Source organism: Peromyscus eremicus, chromosome 4, assembly GCF_949786415.1.
Source record: "Peromyscus eremicus chromosome 4, PerEre_H2_v1, whole genome shotgun sequence".
In the NCBI taxonomy this organism is placed as follows: Eukaryota; Metazoa; Chordata; class Mammalia; order Rodentia; family Cricetidae; genus Peromyscus; species Peromyscus eremicus.
The window spans coordinates 28,103,500-28,123,508 of record NC_081419.1 but is presented as its reverse complement, the minus strand read 5'-3'; the positions used below and the strand labels follow the sequence as shown (position 1 = coordinate 28,123,508).

At 36.2% G+C, this 20,009-nt stretch overlaps 2 protein-coding genes across 5 annotated transcripts in view; one reads left to right on the top strand and one right to left on the bottom strand.

Annotated features, from left to right (window-relative positions):
• The window catches only part of Orc4 (origin recognition complex subunit 4), a 46,138-nt gene extending 39,794 nt beyond the window's left edge, over nt 1–6,344 (top strand). For all 4 annotated transcript variants that reach the window (XM_059260449.1, XM_059260446.1, XM_059260448.1 and 1 more), the window contains 3 exons: nt 430–525; nt 612–679; nt 4,033–6,344. In XM_059260449.1, the coding sequence (XP_059116432.1) occupies nt 430–525; nt 612–679; nt 4,033–4,221 (353 nt within the window). In that variant the 3' untranslated portion in view covers nt 4,222–6,344. The remainder of the gene's footprint in view (nt 1–429; nt 526–611; nt 680–4,032) is intronic.
• Nucleotides 6,345–6,785: 441 nt separating this feature from the next.
• Acvr2a (activin A receptor type 2A) overlaps nt 6,786–20,009 on the bottom strand; it is a 78,453-nt gene continuing 65,229 nt past the window's right edge. Inside the window, exons 6-11 of the mRNA XM_059260445.1 lie at nt 19,665–19,808; nt 18,618–18,763; nt 17,035–17,149; nt 14,064–14,202; nt 11,623–11,753; nt 6,786–10,457 (exon numbers count right to left, since the gene is read on the bottom strand). Coding sequence (XP_059116428.1) covers nt 10,263–10,457; nt 11,623–11,753; nt 14,064–14,202; nt 17,035–17,149; nt 18,618–18,763; nt 19,665–19,808 — 870 coding nt within the window. The 3' untranslated portion in view covers nt 6,786–10,262. The remainder of the gene's footprint in view (nt 10,458–11,622; nt 11,754–14,063; nt 14,203–17,034; nt 17,150–18,617; nt 18,764–19,664; nt 19,809–20,009) is intronic.

Below are 20,009 nucleotides of genomic sequence, written 5' to 3'. Positions count from 1 at the left end.
TGGGGAGGTAGAGAATATGCACACAGTTTTAGATATAATTTCCAAAACTTCTCTGCATAAATGCCTCCCAAAGGCATGTTATTTGAAATTGCATGATAATCACAATTTCTGCTGTTTGTTGTGGGCCATATAGTATCAAATTTTTCATACTTACAACACATCCCTTTAAGTTTAGAAAAATCTTTTATTTTGCAGATCCTTCCCCCCACTGTACCCCCCCCCCAAAAAAAAGCCAGTAACAACTATGTTCAGGGAAGTTAAAAGACTTACTCGTGTTTTTATAGATAATAGTGTTTGGAATACTTTTAAATACAGGGAATCCCAACCTCCTCTACCCTTCAAAGCCTTGACCATATATATAGTAATTATTTTCTGGAGCACAATCATTTCAGTGTCATACTGCTCAAGAGTTTATCTCCTTTATTACAGGTCTATCAGTCTTGGAAATCTGTCTTATAATAGCAATGAAACATTTAAATGACATCTATGAAGAAGAGCCCTTTAATTTTCAAATGGTCTATAATGGTGAGAAGAAAAGTTTGCCATTTCTTCTAGATTTCTTCCCTGCTTTTTGTTGGAGAGTACTAATATTCTCATTGCTTTCTTTGCAGAGTTTCAGAAATTTATTCAAAGAAAGGCTCATTCTGTTTATAACTTTGAGAAACCTGTGGTCATGAAGGTATGGTTTGACTTACTTGTAGTTTTCATCAGATCCAACTTGATTTTTTTATATATTTCATAACTTTTTGAATGTTTGGGTATTTCATTAGAGAAATTCTTAATTCTGTAGGCAGCCTGTTTTGGAGTTTGTGAAGATACATTGCCCTCTACTGTCTGTTCTTAGCACTTGCATACTGAAAAGGAACTATGTTGCCTTATATTTGTAATTACAACTGTAATTACAAATGTTAAGTTTTGTTTGTGGTAAGTTATCAGTTTTACAATTTGACAGTGATATCCTACAGTATACTCCTCTACTCCAAAGAAAATCGGAATCACATTATATAGTCTTAGGTTTTCTAGTAGGCATAGGAAATAAAAGATCAGATAACTTGTAACAATATAACTCAGTCTATTAAAAATATTTTCAAATCTATGATTAAATATTTCATTTTATTTAAATATTTCATTAAGTATTTTCTTTTATATTTTTAAAATTTGGCATATTTATACAAAATTACAATAGGTCCCAATTTAATAAATATGCATTAGACATTTGTTCCTTTAAATTTATTAAATAGCTAAAAAAGTAGATTTACATTAAAATCATACCAAATATACTCATTTTTCTGAATAATTCAGTCTCAGAGTTTTTAAGTTTATAGTTAATGGAAACTAAATAAAATGTAAATACAGATCGACATATTTTAAGAGCTTGATTGTCCATTGTTGGCACAGTGGTGTTTTTTGGGGGGGGGTGCATATGGAAGTAAAAATCTTTATTTTTTAAGCAGTGGAAGCCTGATCCTTTGGCTTACTTATAGAGCATAATCCAGATTTCTTTTCCTGTAGCAGTTTTCACGAGCACAGAGTCTTACCAGTTCTTCCAGCAGCACCAGTCGTAGGATGGATTTTTCCCCTAACCTCCTGTCTGGTTGTCTCCTGTAGTTGTGAAAAGGGCACTTGGGCATGTTAGCTGCTTATTTGTATATTTTAAAATAGGGTCTATTCTGCAACTTGGAAATATTTTTTCAGTTTTGTTCAGCTACGCCAGAAGCATTTGAGCTTTTTTTCTTAAATTAGAACTTTTATGATAAACAGTGTATTCTAGTGATACTTTTCACAGTGAAGTGTAAGAATCAAATGCTCAACAATCTACTTGAGTGTGTCACTGTTTTAGTATGTCATCAGTATACTTTTTTCTTTCCTTAATAACAAACCTAGAGTTATCAGGGTTCTAAAAGTAATATATGAGTTACAGAGTAAGAAGAAGCAAACAATTAAGAGCTCTGTTAAAGTGACTAAGAGGAACATGGACAGGAACTTTATTGACTAGGGATAAAATGAACATCCCACCACCCCCAGGTCTGGACCACCTTACAGGGTCCTTTGCTTACAGTAGGCTTTATTGTGCTCTGGGCCTTTTTTAACTCTCCCTGTGTTACAGTTGGTAAACTGTTTTGTTCTTTAATTTTTATTTATGCTTTATTGAAAGTATTTATTTTCATACAATATATTCCAATCATTCCCCTACCTCAGATTCTTCCCACCTCATCACCCTTCCAATACCACGCCTTCTTTCTCTCTCTCCCCTTTTTCCCCCCTCTCCCCCCAAATCCATGCCTTTTTTCTCTCTCCCCAACTCCGTGCCTTCTCTGTCTCCTTCCCCCTCAAAAAAACAGTCAAGCAAATAGACAAGCAAGGATAAAACAAAATGAACAAACTGACGAACAGTGAAATAGCAGGGGAAAGCACATACCTAGGCAGAGACACAAACAGAACCCATACAAACAAAATTGGAAACCATGATATACAAGCAAAAGACCAGTTGTTGGGGGAGCGGGGGAGGCAAAGCTATATGAGACTAAAAAAAAATCTCCAAATACATTTGAGTTCATTTTGTGTTGGCCATCTGCTACTGGCCATGGTCCCTGCCCTTGAGTGTGGTTGGTATACTTGAGACTCCCTTGGAAAAGCTCATTTTTCCTTTCTGAGAGGTTGTTAATTGGGGATAGCTTCCTGGTTGGGGATGAGAGATCATGTGTACTTCCCCATTTTAGCACTTGGACCCCATCTGGCTTGGACCTGTGCATGTTGTGTGCTTGCTGTCACAGCCTTCAGAGTTCATGTTCCTCAGTTCTGTTGTGTCTGGAAGACACTGTTTCCTTAGTACCCATTCCCTGTCTCTTATAATCTTCCTTTGCCTTCTTTTCAGTTTCCTGAGGGGTTTGATGAAAAAAAAAAAATCCTGTTTCAGACAGGGTGTCCCAAGGTCTCCTGCTCTGCACTTTGTCCAGATGTGGGTCTCTATTAGTTCCCATCTACTGCAGGAGAAAGCTTCTCTGACCATGGCTAAGTGAGACACTGATCTATTGCTGTACAGCTGTTTAACTTTAATGTACAGTGAGGCTTTGTTGAGACTGAAACAAACTGCAAATTTTAGTAACCTAGTTAGTTAGTCTTCTCAGATTCTTAGGTTTTTAATATCAAAGTAGTAGACAAAGGACTGGAGCTACATAGCTCAGAATTAGAATGTGGGAGGTGCAGATTTAGGTACAGTATCCAGCACTTACTAGAAAAGAACCTATGATAAGAATCAGCCTAGAGCCGGGCGGTGGTGGCGCACGCCTTTAATCCCAGCACTCGGGAGGCAGAGCCAGGCGGATCGCTGTGAGTTCGAGGCCAGCCTGGTCTCCAAAGTGAGTTCCAGGAAAGGCGCAAAGCTACACAGAGAAACTCTGTCTCGAAAAACCAAAAAAAAAAAAAAAAAAAAAAAAAAAGAATCAGCCTAGAAACAAAACATTATCATTGTTAAGATTCAGGTAAAATTAACAGTGTAGTTTTTGTGGATTTGATTAAACTTGGGGTTTGGGCAACTACCGTTTTGTTTAGTGGTGGTAGGCATCCAGCCCTTTATACTGCTGAGCTAAATTCCCATCCCTAAAAGTTATTTTAACTATATTTGTATCTTTCCTGTTCTCTTCCTTTCTTTTTTTCTTTCTTTCTTCCTCCCCTGTCTGTCATGAACAAAGTTGGAGTTAATTAAGAAGATTTTAGAGCCCAGGTATGGTGGCGCACACCTTTAATCCCAGCACATGCAGAGGCAGGAGGATCTCTGAGTTCAAGGACAGCTGGAGCTACACAGGGAAATCCTGTCTTGAGAAAATAAATAAATAAAATGTAAAAAAAAAGAAAGATTTTAATATAAATTCAAGTATGGAAGGATGCACTTGGGGAAAAGATGTTTCAAATGTGCTGATTTCTCTTCCTTTTTTTTAAACCTGTCACTGTTTCCCAGCTGGCTGAAACCAGTAACTACCGTGGATTTAACATTTTTCCCCTTTAGTCTAAGCTCTATCTTTTATCTTTCAGGCATTTGAGCATTTACAACAGTTGGAATTAATAAAACCCATGGAAAGAACTTCAGTGAATTCACAGAGAGAATACCAGCTAGTGAAACTACTTTTGGATAATACTCAAATTATGAATGCTCTACAGAAGTACTCCAACTGCCCTACAGATGTCAGACAGTGGGCAACATCCTCACTAAGCTGGCTTTGAACATTTTAAGTACATTTCTGTAAAGAACTAAAAGCTACTGCCCTTTAACAAGATATGTTATTACATTCCTTGTTTATAAATATTGTTTATGAGAAACTTGCACTTACTATCTTGGCTACAAGTTGAATCATGACTGCATATACACACAATTCCATTAATTTAAATTGCACTACATGAGTAGCAATTCAAAAGAATAAAATGTGACTATTTTAGGGATAGTCCATATGATGATTTGACACTCTTGTAGAATGTATGTGGTCCATTGGAAAAGGTTATTTCAACTAAGCACTCAGTTTACCAGATGTAATCCTAAGCAGTCAGGAGACAACAAGGATCAGAAATTACATGAGGATTATTTCAGCTACAGGAGGAGCCTGTAGAGATTGGGGTTGGGTTGGGTTTTGCTGTGTACATTGGAATTTTGAGTCCTATCCAGATTACTAGTGTTTTAGTTCAGTAGACTGGCCCACTTGTGCTGAGGAGAGTTTGTGTGGAAGGCGTCCAAACAACTCAGCATTTTCTTCTCTGAATACCTTATCAGAATCTTTTGTAGGAATTTTTTAAGCATACATTCTGGATCTTCTTTAGTTCAGAAGGGATCAGAATTTGCCATCTAACATGTACCTTAAAAGATTCCTGGGAAACTGCTTCTACAAATAATGAGAAGTGTTTGCAGTGTTAGCTATTGGCTTCAAAAAGGAATTCCCTAAGAACATAGAATGTCAGTCAAAGGTCCACATCATAAATTCATAGACCTAAAAGTAAAAGAGCTTGAGGTTTAACATGGAACTTAATCATTCCCTGGCTTCATTTGTTCAAGAATATTCAATTGCATATTTGGTCATAGTAAGGTTTTATAAAATATATAACCCATCTGTGTGCAATTTATAAAGTATTTAACTGCAGAACTAATTGTATTTACAGATTAGAAAACTACACCAGTGGTAGTGTCCAGGATTACAGTATGGAAAAATGTCTGGTGTGCCCTAGAATGAAGCTTGGTTTGACTAACACTAAAGCTCATGTTATTAAAAACTAAAGCTCAACAACACATTCTTTACTGATTTTCGAGGATATTTTAGTAATTTGGCTCTTAAGAAATCTCAAATGTAAGATTTCTGTGCATTAAAATACCATTTCATACATACATAGCCTTTCCTTTCCTACAGTAAAATATGTTTAGCATTCTGTCTTAGACTTTTTTTTCCCCAGCCATATCTCATTAAGTCTAAGGCTTGCATAGCGGTTTGATGACATAGTCCACACATTTTCTCAGGCGATTTATTTTTCCAAAATATTTAGCATGGTAGTATTGCTACTGAATAAAAGCAAAATTTTCCTATTAAAAAAAATTGTAGCAGCAGGACAAAGTGTCTATAGTCCTACCATGTAGGAGACTTGTTAAAGAGAATCAAGCATTTGTGGCCAGCCTGGGCTACATATCGAGAGCTTGTCTCAAGAAAGTTCCTCTTTAAGGAACCTAATAAAATAACATGAGAATTTCAGACTTATTTAGATGCTGCTTAAAAGCTGAGTCCTCTGCTTTCCTGGCTGGGAAACAACTAGAGAAGATCTAGTTGAACAATGTATTCAACTTTAAAAACAGGCAAGGTAAATTTTTATTTTTAATCATTGTGATAAAAATGAAGCAGTAATAACTATGAAGGTCACACAAGTATAGGCATATATTGCAAGAAGCTTTTTAGCTAGATTCACTTCATACATTGTTTAAACTACATTATTAAATCTAATTTTAAAAAAGCGAGTTTCTAAAAAAACTTGAATAATGTATGTCATGGAAGTATACATCTGTAATGTACAATTCCATAGCTTCAGAGGTGGAAGCAAGATCAGAAGCTACTTTCAGGAGCTAGTTCCAAACTAGCTTAAGTTGTCTAAAACAAAAAGAATGAATGTAAACTGAAAGTATGACTTGAAAATTCTATGAAGAAAAATACTGAAAATCAAGAACTCAAGACTCCTTTGGGTCAACAGATGGAAAAACAACTTTGGCTTTTTTCACATGGCCTACTGAAACTTGGATCTTGTTTAAAAAGCATCTCTGCATTTATATGCAGACACATGTCTCTCTCTGAGAAATTAAAATCTGTTTTTCAAACTTCCATATGGTAATGTCTTATATGGTAAGGAAATGTTACCTACTGATCTAAAGAATTAGACATTGAAGAAGGTGCAGTGGAAAACGGACTTTCTGTAGTGGTCATGCATATTCCACCATTGCCTTTTGATTTGACTTAAGATGACTGGGTTCTTTCAAAGCAATAATCTAAGTTGCCTTCACCTTTGTCCTGTGAGCACAGAATCCGATGAAATGCACTCACTTTACCAATAGGCCTCTGGATCCTTTCCATGGACAGTAAGGACCAACAGACACTTGGGTAGAAATAGTCTGATTAGACAACAGTAGAAGGAAAATGCCCTAATTCACAAACCTCCCTGCTTTTATGACTCTACCCTTGGAAAGTCTCAAGGCAGAAACTTCACTATAAATTGGAAAACTATTACCTCTTTAAGAACGTACATAGCTAAAGAAAAACTGCATGTGCAAATACCATATTCATTTTTTATTTAACATGGGGATGGAATGGGGATAGCATACATTTTATTTGTACAATATTTAACAATCACTTATTCAAGGTGGGATTTTATGGGGATTTTTTTCGTTTTTAGCTTTCTGTTAAATACTTGCAGAAAAAAAAGATAGCAAGTACAATATGACAGTAGTACAACAACCTGTGCCCAAAACACTGACAAGAAATACAGAGTAAAGCTAAAATAATTGTTTACCAATATTTTGAGAGGTAACAAATAGGGAGATACGGGTTGAGACTGCATAAAAAACGTACTGCTGGTTGAATATCTGAGGTAAATGATGTTTAATCAAGATGCTACTTGTATCTTTGTCCATAAATTGTAAATAATTTTATGCACATTATACCAAATGTTCCTAAAAAGTAATTTTTCAAAAAAGTAAAAAAGAGAAACTGGAAAATAGCTGATGAAGCATTTTTTTAAAAAACAGTAATCAGTCTATTCCACTAAACTACCATCCATCTGGTGAGGGTTTGTTCCCGACCATTTGAATTTTACTTAAACGTGACTATTACCCTAAGGATAAGAAAAGGGGATATAAGCAATGTTTTCATAATTTTGTGACACATGATTCTAGTTTTAAATTCAAAGGTGTTGGATTTTGTTTTTTGTTTTTCCTGGTTATATTTTCAGAATATCACCACAAAAGATAGTGCAAGTTCATGGGACCAATCATTGAGGCACAGTCTCTGTTCTGGAATTCACAAGGTACCTGTAATAAAACGTCCAAACAAGAATCACAAATCACATGCTATAACTCCTAGCATCTAAAATACATACAAGATCTGTGCAGGGCATAGATAGACTTCAGATAAATTCAACACTGGTTAATCCATCAGTCCTATGGCAGTTGATCATAAAGCATTTCTCACAGGAGATCTGGGCAAGGTAGAGTAAGTAAGAGCAGCAGTTCTGGTGGGTATCAGAAAGGCAAAGTACAAGACATCATGAGGAGCACCATACACAAAGTTACAGGGGTCTAAGTTTGCCATCTCCCTAAAAAAAAAGTTTTCATTCTTTGATCTTCCTTTTTCAGTGTCCCTAGCTCAAACTTTTTATCTGCCCGCTCTGCACTTACTGTAAACCAAACACTAAAATGCCCTGCAAAAGAAAGTTTTAACAAGACTAGGTATAAGAACAGGTAGTCACTGGAACATTCTTACTTTACTGCTTATAAAAAAGGCTTTCTGTTAATGTAGTTCTCAAGAGAATACAAGTTTTAAAATTGATAAGCTATATTTAAGTACAATACCCAAGATTTATAAAAAAAAAAGTTTCCCTAGCATGAAGACAAAGCATTTTCTGTCATGAACCAGTCTTGGTAACATTTTATCTGTAGTGCTCTCCTAAGCCAGACAGCCACAATATCCCTCATTTATCACTTTTAAAAAGAGGTTGAATGTTTACAATCACCAGAAATTTGTTTATGGAGATTAACAATTTCCTTGTATGCACATTCTCTTATGGTTATCCTTGACTAGTTTACAAGTGGAAGCAAACCTAAATCAAGAATTTAAGAGGCCAAATATGTAGAAATCAGAACAGTGAACACTGAATTAGGCAATCTTAGGAATACAGTGAGACCTTGGGTACAGAGACAAAGCACAATTCCCTATGGGGTGTGGCATACAGACACAACGAATGCTATTACTCTCCCCTCCCTGCTTAGAGTCTGTTGACCTATGTATTGTTTATAATTAATTCAGTCTTCCCAGAGATTAGTGCACATTTTATGTAAAGTGTAGTGTATGATGTCTTAACCATCTGAAGATAATGCATTCACAGTGAGCTCCTGATAGTAGCATGTAAAAAATTTATAAAATTAATATATGGATGTTAAAGTGACTCGACAAAAATATATATAACGTAATACTGGCTATTTGTTGGTAATCTTAAAATTCAGGGAATTAATCTTTCACTTGGGCTTGTATAAGTTTGAGGAAGAAGCCAATTATATTCTAATGTTACATTGTTTTCAAAAGCACTCTGGTACCTACTTGCCATCAATTCCATTTTCTTTTAGCAAGGATAAGGCATGAACTATCTAGAGTTAGCTGTAAAGTAACTTGGGGAAGGCTAGGCTGTGTTCCTTATACCACCACTGGTTACCTCTAAATGTCATTGCATATTTTAAGTTATAAGTTCAACTTGTTATCCCTGATTTGATTTAAAGCAGTAATATCTGAAATCTGTGCTTAAAGGTCAGTATCTCTATCCAAAGACAATTCTCTTCACATCACAGACATCAAATATTACACTTGACAAGATGGCACCACACAGTATAGTGATAGTTACACGTCTCAAAGCAGAGTGAGGAATTCTGAGTAATGACACTTCCTGAGGTGATCCTAAAACAGTGATAAGAATATCCCATACACTGTTTGGTAAAAGAAGAAATACACCACAATTTTACATATATAAATAGGAAAAAAAATCTATTTTTAAAAGATAAAATGAAGAGCTTTCCAGTGTCACAGCTCACTTAAAATTTTTTAAATCATGCTTTATGTTTTCAAATATTTCCCAAACACAGCACACCTTAAAGAAAAAAGTACTACTTAAGTATGCAATACTTTGGGACCTGGATATAAGATGAAGGGAAGGAGGGGAAATGACACCATTATTTTTTCTATTTCAAAAACAGTACTTTGTTTTCCCTAAATTACAAGCCAGTACAAGAAAAGCTAAAACACTGCTTTACAAATAGCCACTTACTATTGGCACTAAGCATAGCTTACCATTTTTTCTTAAATAACACAGTGAATTTGTAATACCTTGTTATAAAACATGGATTGATTTATTCAAATTTTGTTAGTGTTTTCAATTTTATAATTTAGCAACCGTGGAACTGAGGTATACCTTGTTGAGGGAGGTTAAAGTAATGCTTGGAAGCCTCTTTACTGTACCCCACTTTGATGACTTTATGTACACAGAACAGCAGCACACTACACATTCACAAGCTGTGTCATGTTGGCATTACAATAGTCATTTATAGAAACAACAGCAAATGCAATAAAAAGTTACCCTTTTAAAATCTGAAATGAAAAGTTTTTGATTTAAAAAAAATAGCAGTAGTTCATTTAAGGAATTAGTGTCTTCTGACAGACATTAAGAAATCTGATGTCAGTTTTCAAATACTTGATTAGCCAGGTCCAAAAGATCCTTGATTTGGAGAGGGCCACATTCTTCGTGTACATTTTTCAGAAGTTCTTTACAGTTTGCAGCTTTTCCCTTAGACTCCCCTTCGTATCTGTGCTGCAGACGATGCAGTAAATCTCCCAGAGCCATGCGTTCCACAAGGGGCTGCTTGTGTACATGTCCCGGAGGCATCCTACTCATTTCACACAGAAAATACACTAAGCAGTTTCCTTAGCTTAGCAGCTCCAGTTCAGAGTCCCAATTCTCAGTGTGTACAGATGGTGCCACCATCATAGACTAGATTCTTTGGGAGGAAAGTCAACGTTTGTCACCATTGTGACCACTGTTACAATGTCCTCTGTAGTAATGATATTTGTTAGTCTTTGCATCTGGGTAATTCTTTCACCTACACATCCAGCTGATAACCTGGCTTCTGCATCGTGATCCCAACATTCTTCTATCGTTTCACAGAGCATTGCCATTCCCTAAAAGGAGAAGAACAGTCAAACATAACAGCTATTGTTTCCTGATAGGAAACAGGCTAACACTGTTAGTGATTTTCATGGGTCATAGCTTCAAGATCAGCCAAGTTTGATCAGCACTCACTCTGGCTCTTTTTTTTTTTTTTTTTTTTTATGATTTATTTTTATTTATTATGTAAACAGTGTTCTTTCTGCAAGTCTGCTGTACACCAGAAGAGGGCATCAGATCTCATTATAGATGGTTGTGAGCCACCATGTAGTTGCTGGGAATTGAACTCAGGACCTCTGGAAGAGCAGACAGTGCTCTTAACCACTGAATCATCTCTCCAGACCACTCTGGCTCTTTTTAATGGACTCATGGTTGGCCTCAAACTCTTGATCCTTCTGCCTCAAGCACATGAGATACCGTGGCTGGATCAAAACTCACTTTTATTGAAAGTCATTTTGCATACCAGCAAAATAAATTACTTTTCCAAGCATTAGGGATCCACAACATGAATATATTTTTAAATTCCAAAAATCTTATATTCATAAATCCAATCATTTCAATGCTTAACCTTTTCAAGTAGACTTGCAACTAAGTCTAATGTGGGTACCAATTTTTTTAAATCATTTTCTTAGTTGATAGTGGCATTTCTCCCTTGCAGTTAAAATTAAAAGGTCACCCATGAAGAATCAATCTCTGGTTTCAGGGTGTAGTTATTTATTGCTATTTGAGTTTCTAGTTATATTAACACCAAATTACCAGCACAATTCTATGCTGCTCTGCCTGCTCTAACTGTAAAGTCAAGTCTTAAAAGCCTAAATGAAATGAATAAGATTTCATAGAGTAGAGAAAACTGAGTGCTTAATAAGTGTTAAGATGGCATCCATTAGAAGGTAATGATTAGCAAGACTATCCAGCTTCCCATGGACCAGGCATTTGTTTCTCATGGAACTTTCAAACCAGGAGATACTTGCTTGAACTTAACTAGACCACTGAGGTAAGAGCCTTCTCTGCAAAGCTCTGTCACTTTAGACAAAGCCCTAATTCTGCCTCTGAACTCCAGTACAAAACAGCTGTGTGAAGATCACTGTCCCAGAAGAGAAATGTGCACATAACAGATACACTATTCTCTTGAAAAAAATGTTTTCTTGAAATTTCAAATGGAAAATTGCATAAACTTACTGCATGTTTCTGCCAATAATCTCTTAAAACAGGCCTCTTTTTTTTATGCACAACAACTTCCTGCATATCTTCAAGAGACGGATGCTGGCCAATTTCCTCCTCAAATGGTAACATGTATTCATCTACAGGTCCTGAAATGTAAGAAGAGGAAAACCATTTTAATTCTTCCTGACTAGTAAAAGCTCCTCCAATTCTGCACTCTATGAGGAGAGAGATGGACCCCCCCCCCAAACTTGTATCACAAGGGGACCAGAATCTAATTGTGAGAAATCAAAAGGTCTGTTTTCAGGAGTTTGATGGCTGCTTGTTTTGGACAGGGTCAAGCTAAATAGTTTTGGCTGTCTCCAAATTCTTGATCTTCACAATCAGCCTCAACAGGCTGTTTTGGAACACATATGCTGAATGTCCATGTCTATATATGACAAGGATTGTCAATATTTAGAAATCAAAGCTACAAATCCTCTTTGGAAGACTCATTTCCAGCAATTCCTATCAGAACGTTACCTCTGTAGACTCATAGTGCTTCACCTAGTATACTTCTCTGTGGCATGTTCAAATACCTTCCATGAGGAATTAATGCACTTTGCAATTTTCTGTCTTCTCTCACAAGCATATTTATAATACTTATAAATAAACAACTTGTTCTTCTTGGATCTCAGACAGGAATGTGCATTTAAGAGTTAATACCTGATGTTCAATAGATTCTTATTTAGACTAGATGCACCTACATTTTTACTATTATTTTATCTCCACGTGAAGGTGGCATTTGCTCTATTTTGTAAATAAGATAGCTCAGAAAGTTAATGAAATTTTGCACAGAGGTATCTGACTATTCTATAGTAGAGGTGAAATCTGAATCTTATCTCAAGTCTGCTTTTAATCTATATTTTCTCCCCTTAACACAACAGGTCACTACTTGGCAGTGTCATTCATCAGAGAGAAGATGATGTACATAGATGAGCCTTGTGCAAAGTATACAAATATTACCAAATTCACCAGGCAGTGGTGGCACATGCCTTTAATCCCAGTACTCGGGAGGCAGAGCTAGGCGGATCTCTGTGAGTTTGAGGCCAGCCTGGGCTACAGAGCGAGATCCAGCACCAAAACTACATGGAGAAACCTTGTCTCGAAAAACCAAAAAATAAATAAATAAATAAAAAATTATATATATATATACACACACACACACACACACACACACACACACACCCCAAATACTTCAAACATAATACCATGAACTGAAAGAGGCACTGACTCAGCCTTGTACACGTGCTTTAGGAAGCATCTTTTATTATTACTACACTTTGTGTGTGTGCGTGTGTGTATATTCCACAACATGCATATAGAGTTCAGAGGACAACTTGCAAGGAAGGGTAGGCTAGGCTCTCACCATATAAGACCCAGGATCAAAATGAGGTCATGAGGATTGCCCACTGAACCATTTCCCCAGCTCTGTGGGAACCTTGTGATAGATGAAGGACTATGTTAGCACTTCTACTACTTAGCGCTAACTAAAACTACTTAACTACTTAAATTTCAAGGTTCACAGGTCAACAACACTGGCATCAACACACAGACTTCTCAGGACTTACTTAGCCCAGGCTAATGTATTTTCTTTAATGTGGATGGTTGTTTTGCCTGCATGTGTGCACCACAGCCATGACCGATATCCATGAAGGAAGAGCAACCAGTGCTCTTAATAACAGAGCCATCTTCCCATCCTCCAGAGGCTTATTTTTAACTAGATTCCTAGAGTTTGCTATGCACACTAAAGTTTGAGAAATGCTGGATTTTAACTAACTAGACACAAATTTTAAAGCACTCACTTTATCATTTTAAGGGCAAATCAGGGCCAAAGGGAAAGTGAACATAGTCTGCTTTTAAGTATTTTAGAGCACATACAAGGCATTTAAGAAAAATCAGCATCTAACCTTTCTTTTGCCATAAAAATGCCCCAATAAATAACCCCAAGCCCCACCAAGTAACTCTCCTTAATTCCTACACCACCACCTGACATTTCTCAGGTATGACTGCACCCCAGTACAGTTACTGAAAGCCTTACATACCAGGTCCTGGAACAGATCATTCACACTTATCTCACTCTGGAGTCCTCTCTGCAGAAGGTATTTGATCACCTTAACTGTGTATTACTTAACAATAGGGCCTGCATCCCCAGGACACCCAGTCATAGTTTGATATGAAAGACTCACACTGAAGTTCTTAAGCAACATATTTTCTTGTAGTATGTGCTGTCTGACCTATTTCTGCCTCCAAAGTGTCAAAGCCATTTCATGTCCAGCCCCCAAAATTCACCTTGCCTCCTATATCTTCGGCCACCTTTTGGAGTCCATAGAAGAAAATGTACTTATTTACCTTTTTGTGTAATGCCTTTCATAAATATGGTATACTTTAAAAAAAAAAAAAATGCTGTTTTCCCTTACCATCTGCAGCAGTACATCGAGAAGCCAGTTCCCACAGGACTAATCCCATGGCGTACATATCTATCCTCAAAAATGCATCCCTTTGGAAGTTTATAGCGCCCTCTAAAACCTCTGGAGCCATATACCTCCGAGTACCAACCTGAAAAAGATTTTGAAAGCAATCAGTACTCATTGACTTCATGAACTAATGTTTTTGTTTATGGTTTTGTAGGAAAAAAAAAATATATATATATGGTCTATTTAGCCAGGGTAAAGTAAGATGGCTTTTGGATACTCTCACCAGACAGGCTTACAGAGCTTGTCCTCCCTTCTGGATCGAATCACAAAGACCTGAATAATGGTTTGCTGGGAGGATAGAATGTAGGAAAGAGCACTTTGCATATTGTTTGAGGTACACCTTTAGAAAACACTTTTTTCCCCCCCTAGGGCTTCACTAGTAAACATTTAAGATGATGTAAAAATATTTAGCAGAGATACATTTTTTAAATTCTACTTTTAAAAAAATCTTACTTATTCATGAATTCTTTTTACATTTGCATTTGCCCCCAAGAGTCTGGTATTGTGTAGTACTGTAACTGTGGCTACTAAGCTGGGGCAGCTAGTGCTAGTTGGTCTTGACTGCATTTTTATGTGAAAGCTTAAGAGATTTTAGGAGCTATTTAGGTAGACTAAAATACACTTAACACAGATCTAAAAAGCAGCTTAGACATTGGTGTTTTCATCCTTAGGTAATGAATGGCAAGTAATCTTTGGCCAAGACTTTGGTAGTTATATGTACATTTAGCAATAGTTTTTAAAAATTAAGGACAGATCAGTGAAACTCTGAAGTTCCACTTTTAACTGATTTTATCAGAACATAAAGTAGCTCTCTGGCTCTCACTGTCCTGCCTAAATATTACACTGTATTCCGAATATCTCTCAAAGCCTACTTTTTCACTTAATTTAGACCATCCAAAGTTACTTCTTGTATTATGGGATTATAGCTTATCTAATTTTAGTCTAAGATATCCTCTTTTATGAATCAAAGGTGGTACGATAGTGGAGAAACTATTTGTTCATGTAGTAATAACTTATTTTGCCTAATCTTGTAATCCAATTGTAAGAGCATTAAAAAATGACATGAATGAGGTTTTAAAAAAAAAAAATGTAGACAGCTGGAGAGATGGCTTAGTGGTTAAAAGCACTGGGTGCTCTTCCAGACGTCCTGAGTTCAATTCCCAGCAACCACATGGTGGCTCACAACCATCTATAATAGGATCTGATGCCCTCTTCTGGCTTGCAAGTATAAATGCAGAGCATTCATACATAAAATATAGATTAAAAAACAAAAGTTATGAAGTTTGCTCTGATACTGAAGATGAAACTATTCCACACATACTGTCCTATGACTGTCAATCATTACAATAAGCACAGAAATTTGTCTCTAGGCTTCTTACTCCATTTTTAGTAATATTCTTCCTAAAATAGCCTCGTTTCTCAATCATGTCAGCTTTTCTAATGTTCTGCAACTGCTGACATAACCTTGAACCAAATCTGAAACTGTTAATTAACGTTGACAGAATGTAGTGTGCCATGACTGCACACAGCTATGTTCCTGGGGATCAAGATATGGAAGGAGAATGAAAACTCACAAATTATCAAGTAACTTGAATGACTTGAAAGACAGAGAACAAATAAGGGCAAGCCTGGAAAGAATCCTTTGGCTTTATAGGAAATGTCACATTTTAAGCAGATATTTATTTTATTTTTAATTACACAGTCAGAGAAGTGTTGTGAAATATTCCTTTACACTGTGTGAAGATGTGTCACTATGCTAAGATTGGCTTAATAAAGAGCTGAATGGTCATTAACTAGGCAGGAAGAGGTTAGGCGGAACTTCTGGGAACAGAAAGCTCTGGAAAGAAGAAAGGAGGGTCGCCAGCCAAATGGAGAGGAAGCAGGATGGACAGTATAGAGTAAGGGTAACTGAGCCATGTAAAAGAACGTAGATTAAAAGATACGGGTTAATTTAAGGTGTAAGAAGACTAAGGATTAGAACTAAGAAGATTAGGAACAAGACTAAGCTAAGGCCAAGCTTTAATAATTAATAGTAAGTCTCCATATCATTTTTTGCAAATTGATGGCCCAAAGAAAAATCCACCTACAGGGAGGTGTTTTGTGCACATGTGATTGTGGGTGCCCACAGAGTCCAGAAAAGGGTGTTGAGTCCCCTCAGACTGGACTTACTGGCATTTCTGAGCAGCCTGAGCCAGGAAATGAACTTGGTCCTCTGCAAAGACAGGAAGCACTCTTAATTCCTGGGCCATCTCTCCTGCCCCTAAACTAACTGTTCTTGTAGAAAAAAAAAAAAAAAAAAAAAGGTGTTCTATACAAGTGTAGCAGCTTTCCTAGCCTCACATTTTTGTGAGAATAAAATGCATGGGTATTCTCCTCTCCTTGGCCTTCTTAAAGGATGCTAAATCTATTTGTGCAAACAATAACTGACACCTCACTTCAGCCTTTCCAGGAGATCTGAACTCTAGAAAAAAAATTCAAAGATAAAACATTAAATTCATTAAAGAGCTAATGAATCAATAAAGAGGAAGAAGCAAGAAAATTATTATGTAGAAAATGGGCAGGAGAACCTAGTACATTGTGGTGAGAAGTGATCCATTATCCTCCACTCTTAGTGTGACAAATTAACCAATGAAAATTGAGTTAAAATTAAGAACTCCCTAAAGATGAAATTATTAAGAACTGGATTCTTCTGTGACTAATTATTTTAAAAAACAATCCTGTCCCAGCTAAATGTTGTTTTATGCTTGCATAATGCTAAGGGGACAGCCATGTAAAAATGCTGCCCTCTCAAAATATGTCACTCTTCATTAGATGACTCAATCAACCCCAGCAACTTCAGATCAAGTCGGTATTGATCTAAAGTAAGAGATGTCCTTATTATTTCCTACTCACATCTTATACTGGTTGTTCTTACCTGTCCATGAGTGTCACCTGCTGATTTGCCAGCCTCAAACTTTAACGCCAACCCAAAGTCAGCGATGCAAGCTGTCAGATTGTTTTTCAACAACACATTCTTACTTTTGATGTCCCTTCAAATAGAAAAAAAGTACTTTAAGTAAGTTATTTTTAAAATTTCTATTGAACATGAGGAGAATATGCTATAAGAATGAAGTTACTTAAAACTATGAAAGGCAAAGAAAGGGATAAGATGCTTAGACAGAGTCCCAATCTAGTCACATGAATGTAGTAACAAACCCATTTTAACAGGAGCAAGAAGGAATCCTCTCCATAAAGCAGTTTTACAACAGCCATTCCAGAAATACATTATCATCTATGTCACTCCCACATAATCATAAAATTACTATTTCTTTAAGGGAATGGGAACATTTCAGATCTCAGTTACAAACTCCCATAGAAACTTGTTTTTCAGAAAAACAAGGAAATTGTCAAAATCGCCTTTGGTAAAGATGTCTACTTCAGAACAGCCCCTCGCTGCAGCGGTCCTTGCACTGCATAGCCACTACTGTAGAAAAGCACCTCTTGGAATACAAACACAAAGAAGCCTCTTACCATAAAGCCTAGCCCAGTACTTCGAAAGTCTATCAGCTGTAATGCAGGAAAATATTCTTTCTACACATCTGACTCATCTGGTTCATCTTAAAGACAACTCAGCAAGCATGTCTACGCTGTGACCAACAGTTACATTCAGAAGTCATAATACTGACCCACAAGAGGACGGAAGTAGAATAAAATGCTCCAGAAATCAACTTGTTTCAGTATCAAAACATTTTCAGGGTCCCTATAACAACTTTGGAGAGGTCTGAAGGATTAGTTTGAATATATTAATAGAAGGCAAATTCAAGAAGGAAAATTAAAGAAAGCAGATCCCTTTCTGAAGAAGTCATTTATGGTTGGAAAAATCAGAATCTGGCGACATTCAACTATACTTCTGCTAAATCACTCTGATAATGGCTATTGTTAAAACTGAATAGAAGGTGACAACTCAATCCTATGTTCTTCCAAGGAAGTAAATAAGGGCAAACTAAATCTATCTTCCAGGAACAAGCACTTTTCCTTTTCAAGATTTGGTAACGGAGTCTTCACTGGACATGTAATATTTCTTCACTGGACAGCTCTCTCCTCACAATGACCTCTCCTTCTACTTTAGCTCAAGAATGAATGCACACTCATTCAAAACACAAAGAATATACATAGTCTATCCTTAATTTCATCATCGTGTATCTATTAAAACATTGCCTTTAAATCAAATTTTTGAGTTAAAATCATTTTTCCTTTGACATAGAGAAAATGCACCTTTATTCTCAAACATGGTTTCATAAATTAGACAAATTAAAATATGACATCATTAAACTTTACTAAGGAGATTAATATGTACATTACCCAAAATACATCCTAGTCAATCTCAAACCTAATTTTAAATAATGAAAATCTTTACATTTTCAAATATGATCAAGGCAAAAATAAATTTCACCCCGAATTAAGCTTAAATAATAAACATGTGAGTTGAACAGAAAGACAGGACAACTCTGGCTGTACCTGTGAGATATTGCAGGCTTGTGGCCATCTTTTAAGCCAGGTATATCCTCATGTAAATATGCCAATCCTCTAGCCATGGTTTCTGCGATATGACAGAGTTCATTCCAAGAGACCACATTAGCCTTGAGGAAGTCTGACAGTGAACCCTAAAGAAAAGAGCGAGACACCCATAAGCTCTTGAGGAAAGTTTTACACAGATGGAAACTTTTCTTTGGATATGGAGGCAATGCATTCCTTTCAGTACATAATCAATCAAGCACTATAGAGTTACTCAAATTTCCTTCCAATTCACATTAATGAACATTCAACCCCAAAAGACTGATTTTTAAAAGCTTATTACCAAAATAAGTTAATTTCCCTAACTTTAGAAAGTTTAAAAAAAAAACAAAACAGACTACAAAATCACAATCTTCTATATCTAAAGATATTATGATCCTTATGGTCAAATACAAAGTGAAATAAAAGCCAGTTACACTTAACAAGAATGACACTCATTATACAAACCAAGTATCTTAGCTGGCCATAGTAATGCAAACCCATAATCCCAACACTTGGGAGACTGCTGAGGCAAAAAGATGAGGCCAGCCTGTGCTACACAGAAGAATTTTCTTAAAAAAAAAAAAAAAAAATTAATGAAAAATGAAGGGAAAATACATGTGCTTTGGCACTAATTCCAAGTTAGTGACTCTGGGTTCATCATTAAAAAATTATCAGGCAAAAAATGAAGAGGAAAAAAAGCAGGGCTCATAAAGTCAAACTATCCTAAGTAATACATGGAAAACAACAAACGCTGTCTACTCTAAAGTCTCCCTAAAAGAAGCAATTGCAGCACAGGAAATCAAGGCTTAGGGCTGCTCTATGATTAGTGGGTTAGTTACAAAGTTCTTTCCCTAGTTTTGTGATACTTTCATTCACGAGTAATGTATATATGGATCAAATATTAATCAACTGTGATATAATATACTGTTCTCTTGAAATACAACAATTAACATTAGGTTGGAAGGCCAAGTCCAGATGAACAAAACTTAAGTGTTAAGTTGTTTTCACCTTTTCATGAAATGCTGTGATTAGCCACAGGTCCACATCAACACTGGTGCCTCGTTTTTCTGCACCAATGAACTGTAGTATATTCTCATGCTTCATTCCAGGTAAACTATAGACTTCATATTCATTCTGCCAGGATTGTTTGTCCTACAGTAAATAATAATAATAATAATAATAATAAAAGCATGGTAAGAACTCAGAAAGTACAAGAAAATAAATCATGTTGAGATGGAATAAGTTCTAAAACAATAACAAAATAAGCTAAGTCTAATTAATACAACAACAAAATACGCTAAGTACAAGTGACCTTTTGTTATTTTTTTATAAAAGAAATCTGTAAGAGGTAAT